This window comes from Cystoisospora suis (assembly GCF_002600585.1).
Source record: "Cystoisospora suis strain Wien I chromosome Unknown contig_5533, whole genome shotgun sequence".
Classification (NCBI taxonomy): Eukaryota; Apicomplexa; class Conoidasida; order Eucoccidiorida; family Sarcocystidae; genus Cystoisospora; species Cystoisospora suis.
This window is the reverse complement of record NW_027158323.1, coordinates 4,153-13,635: the sequence shown is the minus strand read 5'-3', so window position 1 is coordinate 13,635 and position 9,483 is coordinate 4,153. Positions and strand designations below refer to the sequence as shown.

General features: G+C 56.6%; 3 protein-coding genes across 3 annotated transcripts in view; 2 read left to right on the top strand and 1 right to left on the bottom strand.

The window, feature by feature from the left end:
- Nucleotides 1-1,980: 1,980 nt before the first annotated feature.
- CSUI_009316 (uncharacterized protein) lies at nucleotides 1,981-3,101 on the bottom strand. The gene has a single exon (XM_068069432.1). It carries the CDS (start codon nucleotides 2,836-2,838, stop codon nucleotides 2,014-2,016), a length of 825 nt encoding a protein of 274 aa, XP_067918593.1. The 5' UTR covers nucleotides 2,839-3,101; the 3' UTR covers nucleotides 1,981-2,013.
- A 118-nt stretch (nucleotides 3,102-3,219) lies between these two features.
- CSUI_009315 (uncharacterized protein) lies at nucleotides 3,220-5,210 on the top strand. Its single transcript, XM_068069431.1, has 2 exons — nucleotides 3,220-3,407; nucleotides 3,840-5,210. Exon 2 carries the CDS (start codon nucleotides 4,312-4,314, stop codon nucleotides 4,672-4,674), a length of 363 nt encoding a protein of 120 aa, XP_067918592.1. The 5' UTR covers nucleotides 3,220-3,407; nucleotides 3,840-4,311; the 3' UTR covers nucleotides 4,675-5,210.
- Nucleotides 5,211-7,513: 2,303 nt separating this feature from the next.
- Nucleotides 7,514-9,483, top strand: part of CSUI_009314 (mitotic checkpoint prcc-carboxy-term protein) — a 4,835-nt gene continuing 2,865 nt past the window's right edge. The window contains exon 1 of the mRNA XM_068069430.1: nucleotides 7,514-9,483. This exon is cut by the window's right edge and continues 440 nt beyond it. Within this exon, the coding sequence (XP_067918591.1) occupies nucleotides 8,571-9,483 (913 nt within the window). The 5' untranslated portion in view covers nucleotides 7,514-8,570.

The following is a 9,483-nucleotide window of genomic DNA, read 5'->3' as shown; positions in this document are numbered from 1 at the left end:
CGCTTTTGGCGGAGGCACGCTAGGAACCACCTGCTTCTTGCGTACAAGTTGGAATAGAAGCCGTCCCAGACGAATCTGGATTCGTATCCAGCGTTAGACGAGTAGCCACAGCACACCCTCAGCCCCAGGGCGGTCAGACTAGTTTGACATGGCGTCAGTTCTATCCAGTCTCTGTGGCGGAGGCACTCGAACAAGCTTGTGTCTTCTTACGCAGAGGTACGGTGCTCTCCTCTGTTTTGCTGGCTTCCCGTGTCCTGAAGTTCATTGCTCGTATCGATTGCAACGCTGGCTGCAATCAATACGACCAATATTTCTATCCATTGTAGAGCCTTCACGCAGCTGCACATATTTCTATCCATTGTAGAGCCTTCACGCAGCTTTGAGACGATGTCAAGGCGTGCGGAAACCTGCATGTCCGCCGGTGCGCTTCGCCACCTGGGCCTACCCCCCGCTCTCGTGCTAACATCATGTACGAGCTGTTGGCGTGCGCCATACGTTGCACGTGGTGCGTTATCGCGTCACTCGGTCCTGTGCAGGCGTTGTTCGTCCGCGTGTCAGTCCCGGTGAACACAGGGTGGCCATACTCTGACACAGATCCTATCAAATGTCAGGAACAAGAATGACAATCTTGGGTGCCAACCTTGGGGACGTTCTGGGTTGCAACTTAACTGTCTAGCGAGGGATGACGTCAGTTAAAGACGTCACCGCCACGTTGCTTTCAGCATGCATAGGGTCTAGAAGGAAGCTGGGAGCTGTCATTGTTTTAGCCGCTGCGAGTTGTCTTTGTAAAGTCAGCTTTTAGGCACAGTAGCTCACCGCCAAGACTTTTTCAGTAATCATGGCGGTAGTACGGGAGCTGTTGGATTTGCACGGCTCCAGTCCGCTGGCGTGTCCCGCAAACGTCAGCCCGGCTCGAGGAGAAGCAGGCGTAGACTGCTGGTGAGGAGCAAACAGGCTTCTACCGCAGCTGTGACCTCACTCTACTGAGAAGATAAACAAGTGCTTTTCCCATCGCAAGCAGGAGGCGGCGTAGATGTCTGTAGACGTGTCGGCGATGGCTTTCCTTCACAGCGGGTAGTACCGGTGACACGAAGTACGCTCAGGACGACTTACCCCGGTGATGTGTCATGCCTCCGCGTTTCGCAGGTGCGTGCCTGTGTCTTATTGTTGGCAGCCAGCTTCCTGTTCGCCGTAGGTCTACAGAATTGCCGTGTCCGGCGATAGTACCGTCAGCAATGGGGTAGAATCTGTTTAGACTCCTGCTCTTGTACTTGAAGTACATATTCTTCCCTCCTGTAAGGCGTCGCGTACCGACCTGACGATGAGGCTAGACTCCGTTGCGTGTCCTCGGACCCTGCAGTGACCGACGGGGGTCGCGAATGAAAAAGTACAGCAACAAGGCAGTGTACGGAGGTCTACAGTCTCGCTGACTTTGAGAGAATATGAAGCTCTCCTGTCAACAGCCCTTTCTGGCTCCTGGCAGACCAGTCAAGGACGCACGTGGGGTTTGCAGCAGTTTTTAGCGCCCACGAGCTTTCGCTCTCGGCGACGTTCGGCTGGAGGTCGGGGTGCGCTCAGTGCCTCCCACGGCACCGGAGCTGCGCCTGGGTGGCGGACAGCAACCTGGGAGTCTGTACAGTATTGCGCAGTTCGCCAGACTTTCAGGGTCTTCGAGGGCAGCGAACAGGTGGAGTCAGGAGACATCCTGCAACATACCCTTAGATCCGCCGCTTTTTTGTCACTACCTCGCCACAAGGCCGAATTTACACAAGAGGTCATTTCCGGTTTGGTGCCAGCTATAGGGAGGCTACCGTCGGCGAAGGTTGCGCCGAAGCGGTTTAAGTGGTAGCACTCCCGCGGTCGAGTCCCAAGGAACCTGGCCCGGTCCTCCAACCCTCCAGACGTCGACCAACGCATTTACTGGATAGATGTTCCCGGACCGCAGGAGGGCGGTCCGGCATGCAAACAGCTGAAGCTTCATAGAAGGAAGGCCAAGGGGAATACCCGATCACACTAGTTCCGTGGCCCATACCCGGGCATGCGATATCTGTCAGCTCTGGAAAAGTTCATTGCGCGACTCAGGGCCGAATTGACGAGCTGTTTCAGAGCCTCTGCTCTGGTAGTTCTTTGGGAAGCGCCTCTAGTCCCATGCGATGGAAAGTGGACACATACACAGGCCGCTTGCGTCAGACATTGCCACAGAAAATCAAATAAGGAAGAAACTAAGGTGCCTTCAGTCTTCTTTACTGTACTTCGAGTGCGTTGCCGGCACACGGGCAGGCATGTTGTATGAACGTTTGAAATGCCCCTAGTGGCGGTTTTGCGGCGGGAACAGAGAACCCGTCGCATTTGGGTGCCCATGCCGGGTACGCTGTTCCTGAATTCGGGCGGTCCTCGGGCCGTTACTGACTGTGGAAAGTACTGGGTAAGGGCTTGCATGGCGCAGCCGGCGCCCATCCGACAACTGCTGATTGCGAAGGCGAATGAGAGGCCCACTAGGAGAAGCAGGACCGACCATCGGGTGCACAAAAAGGCGCCGAGGTCGAAGGTGGGCGCGGAAGGTTCCTCGGAAGGGCCGAAGATGACTGCCTGCAAGGCGCTCTGCGCAGCCCGGAAAGACAAGGGCAGTTTCGAGTACAAAGGAAGTACATATCGAACGTAAGCAGAAAAGCAGGAGCTGAGGCCGCCAGGATCCGCCGACGTCGAAGAGCGCCCGGGGTGATCAGTTGGAAATGACAGCAACTCTGCCACAGAGTAAATGGAGCTCTTCGACGTGCTTCGCGCCATGTAGGGGAGAGATAGCAGACAGGAGCCGAACTCCTGTAGCGCTCCTGCCATGGTTGACCCCCCGCGAGCTGCAAGCGGCACACGAAACGACCCACCTCCGGCGCGTACCAGCTTGCAGCTTTGACAGACGGCGGCGGCGCCTCTCAGGTAACGGCGAGACTGAACTCGGGACCTAAGCCACGCATGTCAGGCAGTCCTGACTGGAATCTGGACGGAAGTCCTAGCCTGGCGCGCACCCATGGGCTTGAAAGGAAAGTCTCGGACCGGTTTTTCGTGTATAGTGGAGGGCCACATGCAGATGAAGTCAGATTCGGAATAAGCCCGGCCGCGTGTGCTCAGCCGGTGGGGTGAACAAGGCTCGCTGCGTTGTTAGAAGTGACCGACGAGAACCCCATGCGCGCTCACACCCGTCCGCTGGCCGTACAACTGATCAAACCGAGCCGGCCACCCCCAGCGAACTGGGGGGTCTGCCAACCGCCGTTCCAGAGCTGCGTCAAGCGTGAGCAGTTTTTAGTACTCCAACCGTTTCACCTCTATCCGCTTTTTTTATCGCAAGATGATTGACTGGGGGATTTTTTTCCTATCCTTCGCTGGGACACTTCTTGCGCTTTTTTTCATAGGTAAGTCTTGACCAGCAGTATAGCGTGCCACCGCGGCTGATCGCTGCCTGGAGCGTTTTTTTGTTCCGGCGGAGTGTGAGATTCTTGTCTACCATGGCAGTCGAGAGGATTCCGGTGGGCTGGGCAGCGGTGGCGATGGTCTCAGAAGAAAAAAGGGCGCACCCCTATCCGGCTGCCTCAGGCTAGAGGCTCACGTTCCTGGGAACTGACGTTCCGTTGGCCTGTCTTTCTTAGACACTGTGACGTTTAGCGGTAAAGATTTGTGCTGGGGCTTCCTGGCAGCTGTCGGGGGATAAGGGGTGGGCTCGTTGAGTTGAGGCGACTTCTCCGACGGGCAGCCGTGCGCAGAGGTCGCCGTGCTTCCCTACATGAAGCAAATGACGGGCTGTGGTACGGCATTGCGTTCTCTTTTCTTTTCTGTCTTGCGTACAGGGTCAGCTCTGCAGTAATCTCTTTCTTCGTAAGAGTATACGTCGGGCGCCAAGTTCCACGTTTACACCATGGATTTCTTTGGCTTGTTCTGTTGTGCTAGTGCGCTCTGGGTGGCGTCGCTGGTTATTTCTACGGTGATTGTGGAAGCTTGGAAGGACAAGGCAAGATGTAACTTCTACGATATTCCTTGCTCTCGTAGTCCGCACGCGGTGACGATTTGAACCTTCTTTCTCTGATGGGACAGACGGCTGTCCGCCTGCCGGGGTGGGGGTAGAGATTCATCGATGGCCCCCCATAAGGCCTTCGAGTAGGGCTATGGGTTGTATTTTTCGTCGGCCAGCGGGTGATGATTCCTCATGTGTTCCATATCTCGGGGCGAAGCAAGAGAGTATCTGTCTTTGAGAAGGGAATAGAGTGGTCGTAGCTGTCCCGTTTGCAAGAGCATTGCTGTATTGCCTGTCTGCAGGCATCTATGATCCCGCCAGATGTCGACTCGACCTACTGCAGTGCACCACACAGGAGGAGGCCCCGGCCGGAAACAAGAGTTCCAGGGTTTTGGAGGAGCAGGAATGTGTATGGACGGAATGCTGCACCTCCATGCGCATGGCGATCCGGAGCACGGTCGGGTGTGCGAACCAGCACAGCTGTGAGTTTTATCCGTCCGTGCACGGGGCCCTCGCGTGTGGAAACGAGGGGTTGCGGTTTTGCAGTGTGTCAGCAGTGGACTGGTCGCGTTGAAGCACAAGAAGGAATCTTACTCAAGGCGACTTCCCGCCGACGACGCAAAGAACAGCCGCGTGGCACCCGCCCAAAATCTTGGGAGCGATGGGGATGAATTAGCTTGCTCACTGTACGTACCCGGTGTACGTATCGGTTCTAACTTCCAAGAAAATCCTGCAGGCGTACAGGTGCCTTCTAGCTGTGTGAGTGAAGTCTCCAACGCGGAGCTTTTAATCAGCGCGAACGCACCTCTGATGCAGAGTCACAGTGTTCAGCAGCTGCAGCTGCTACAGAAGGGTTACTGTTGTTGGGGCATCTTTAGTTCCACGTTACTGTTGTTGCCTTCGTTATTATAGTCGAGAGGACCCCTTCTTGATGTGAAGGCGTGACGTGTGTAGATCGTTGGAAGACACCCGTTCCCTCGGTACGCTGGTGCTTGATTACGTGGCTGGTCCGTGCCTGATAATGACGGTTCTGAGAGTCCGTGTTCTAGCCGGGTATGGAGGCAGCCTCATAACACGTGGCTGCCAGCCAGCGTGAGCGTCCGTCATGCATACCTGCGCGGGGGCGTCGTCAACAAGGAGTGTGATGCTGGCCGCCGGGACAGCTGTGGTGGTGTGTGTAGTTGGGCCTGACCGGCCGTGGCAGAGAGTGGTGTATTGTGGTTGTTAGGATCCGCTGCAACTTTTTTCCGGCCAGGTGCTGATACAGCCGGAAGCCATTAAATATACTGTGGTGGGGGGGGTCGCACCCCCTTACGGGAAGACCTACGGTGCCCGACTACAGGAAAGTAGCAGTCGAGGCCACTGTGAGCTCCCGCTTCGAGCTACTGGGCCTCGCCGTATTTCTTGCTTTGATGGCCAGTCGACAGATCAGCCAGCATGGTAGGTGTGTGACCGTTGCCCGCACACTGTGCTGGTGCTACGCGCACCCGCGGATCAACAGGTGATCATTGACACACATGAACCAGGCAGTAGAAGCTGCCAGGATGCAAGGGCTCCGAATGCCATCAACGGGCTTCTCCGGACTGGCAATGGTGAAGTCACCACGATGCGGTAGCAATTTTTGCGCCAAAGCTTGCGGGCTAGCTAAGCACCAGCCCGCAGGAAGTGGGGTTTTCGTTCAAACGGGCAGGTGTGCAGCTTTGGGCACACCGTATCAGCTCACCTGCGGTTTCGTGAATCGAAGGATAGAACCGCTCCAAGCGCCGTACTGTCCCTGCGCGCTGTTGCTGGCCCGGGGGTAACCGGTGGTAAGCCATCGGTCTCGAGGCCGCTAGTCTCATTGTCGCTGCACCCCAGGCCGTATTAGTTCACTATGACGCGTGTAGTGCGGTCAGGTGTCGGGCGTCGGGGAATCTAGACTGGACGAAGTGTCGACGGGCTCCAGCGGTTCCTCGAAAAACTGGAGAGCGGGGTGGTCACCTTGTGCTCATCAAGCAAGCGCTTTCGCCGGTCGAACCGTTCGAAGATGCTAGGGGTGACGTCACTGACTTCTCTTAGGGTCGTCGGGGCCTCTCGTTCTGGCAATTTTTCTGCCTCGTAGGGTTCCATCAGGGGCCTTTGCCTGACTGCTCTTGGCGTTAACGACGAAAACTGGGCTGCCGAGAAAACCGAGTCTCGGATGGATTTTACAGTGCTGGGCACGGTACGAAAACCCAGCCGTCCGACGATAGAACGGTTTGCACTGAGGTCCTCGCAATCGGTGACCAACTGCCGCCTTTAGCTATATTGTGCGATGATACAGAGCATCAGTTCTCCACATGCAGTGACTCCAAGCTGTCCTAGTAACGAGGGTCCTGGCGATGGCGCACACGGGGGCGACGTGATGAACACAAAAGCCCCAGCTGGGCTAGGTCAACTGCTCGAACTCGGGGTAGTTTAGCCCCTCCTTCACGTGAGGGCCAGTGGGTGTGGGCTGTATAGCCATAGGTAGGATTGCATGGGGTAGGTCTAGATATACGTGTTCTGACGGAAGCTAAGAGAAGACAGCCTGAGAAGCGCGGCCCGGAAGACTCTTTCGGACCGCGGGTTGGAGGAAGTGGTGCATATCCTTGGTGTTCTGCTGCACTTCCTCTACAAGAGTGGTGGCTATGCCGCCGTGGCTCGTGAGACATGCATTTCTGTTAGCACACTGCGGAGAGATCGTTGCCATTCCTCGGTCAGCTATTCTGCAGAGTGACTTCTTGGTTGCCGCGACAGCAAAGCTTGGTTTCGCAGCTTAGAAGAGCACCGGACGTCGGGCAGGCTCCGCCTGCGCGCATTTCTCTCGGCTGAATACTGTTGTTACGGAGACCATTCGAACACAGTTTCTGAGCGTTCAAAGGCTCACCGGAAACTCCGTACCGTGATTTGTGACTCAGGCATTACGCCGTTGCGGCGTCACTGGAAATGTAGCTGCACAGTGATCGAGAAGAAAGAGCACCGCATCGCGGACAGTCACCCGGAGCGACACTGGCATCTCCTCTCTTGCGCCAGTGGTGCTGCCATGTGTCTGTGGTCGGGGGTCTCCAGATTAACCTATTTCGTAGGACAGCTGCGCAGCAGGCCCAGCAATGACACTCTTCCCGGGAACGGCACTCACGCAAAAAAAGCACACACATAGGAGCCGTACGCGTCTCACAAGCAACACTGTACGGTAACAAAAGCAACCACGTGGCGTGCGCTGCTGTCTGGATCCAGGTGACCATCGGGAGACACAGGCCAACCAGCCAATGATGGAGGGAAGCGTCTGAGAGCAGAAACGGACACTGGGGACTGCACCCGAGCTATACAGATAGCAAGACGTGCGGGCGGGCTAGAGGGGGCGTGTGTCGGTGGTTTCCGGGCAGAAATCTAGCATGGGGGACACAGGCCAACCACATAACGCCGGAGAGAAGCGTTTGAGAAGCAGAAACCGTCACTGACGACTGGATCCCTGCCATACACGTCGCAAGAAGCGTGCGGACGGACCAGGCGGGGCCCGTGTCGGGTGGCGTCCGGGCAGGGATTTAACAAGCGACAACAACGACCGAATTGTAGCGTCCCGCTCCATCGTACCAGTTGCCACAGGGCCTCCGGCTGCAGCGCGGGTGCTTCCCAGTAGGCTCCCCCCCCACTGTAGCGGTAAGATTACCGACGCCTTCGTTTCCGCCTTGACAATAGAGAAGTCCGGGCGTTCCGGACGATTCCTCCCTACAGGATCTACACATACGGTGTCAGATATACTCTTTGTTAAAATGGCTTGCCAATAGTCAGGCACACGGCCGCTACTGGCTGCATGCGCGCACGCTCGTCCGAGGCGCCACGGTATAGAAGGCCGTCAACACCATGTTAGTCAAGGATCGGCGAATCAAGTTAACTCCAAAACCTGCTGCAGCCGGTCTGGACTCTCATCGGTCGGTCCTCCATCCTTGTGCGTGGTACCGGTCGGGTTGGGTTTCTTCAATGGCCAGCGAACGGGGGGCTGTGATCCGCATGCCATAGAATAGTAAAACCTCCATTTTGATGTCGGTTTGCGAACTTGACCCTGGTCTGGCGTCTTCCCTAGGGCCGCCAAGCTTAAGCTCTGACCTCTATCGCTTACCCTAAACTCACCCGTGGGCACCACGCGGACGCGCGCGGAGGAGTTTTGCCTTGCGTCTCTTGGCTCTCTTACGGGCGTTCCCTCTAGCTCACTGTCCGTTCTTGTCCGGCTGTTCTCCTGCGGTGTCTTTGTGCCCTGGGACACAGCGTCGTCACGCCACAGACGGCTGACCGTTGCAACTATCTGTCAGCAAAGTGTGTCGGCTTTCCCTGCTCATATCTTTCGTGGGAGCAGGGTTTGTTTAGGCCGTCCTCTGTCGCTCAGCCCGTCTCTTCTCATCGTCGGTGCTCTCCGTGGCAATGTAGAGAAGGCCCTCACTAGCTTAATTTCTCCAGCCGCGCATGACTAGCTGGTGTGGTGCTGGGTCGCTAGGCCTGCAGGACGGCTGCGGGAACACCCAGGGAGCCGTTACAGGTGTGTTTTCTGCTTTTCCCATGCTTCGTTACCATGTTCTCCGCGTTACTGGCTTCGTATCCCGATGAGGATGACCGTCAGAAGTCTGACAGCCAGGCCGGCTTTACGGCTCGTTCCTCTGTTCAGTCGCCTGCGGAGGCCTTTACGTCCTGTTCGGTGTCAACAAAGAAAGTTGATTTTCTTCGGCTTCAGATGCGCTGCCCAACTATCATGGGAGTGGACCCCGGGACGACAGCTCATGGCGTGTTCGCATCCAACAGTTCCTCATCTGGAGCCTTTCCTCTCCCGAGAAACAAGAGCAGTGGCTGCCAGATCGCTTCGTCGGACCAGAGGAGGCGTTCGGGTGAGTGCGTCACAAGTGCTGCAGCATCGGCAGCAGGCGAAGGAGCTGGCCAGAGGGACAAACCGACAGGCAGTTCCTCGGATGGCGTATCTTTGACACTCGCTGGCGAAGCAGACCCGAGGTCGCAGGCGTCGACAAGTGGCGTTGTCATGGGACCGGACAATGTACCGCTGGTAAAGTACGAGACTGGTGTTTTCTCTACCGTAGAACAGGAAAGCTTCGAGAGCTTCCGCAAGCTGAAACAGTTGCAGCATCGGCTGGCTGAGGAGGCACGGGAGAGACAGTCAGCGGCGGGAGGGGGAAGTATGCGGCTTTTGAACAGAGGCCAGGCCTTGCTGTCCATGCTCCCCAAGCCCCAAAGTGACGTCGGGACTAACCAGCTAGACGCTTTGGTCTTTCGTGTCAGGAAGGGCCAGAAATCTGCTGAAACGGGTTGCTCTTCCTTCGCGCCCGATACCTCAGCCTCTCCACGGTGTATTCAGGAGAGGGGATCGCAGGGCTCTGCCGGTTGCACGATTCTCCGAGACGAGAGAGATTTGGACGGAGACAACCTCGGGGTTAAGAGCGAGCTCGTAACCGAAGAGGAAAACAAGAGCACCGCAG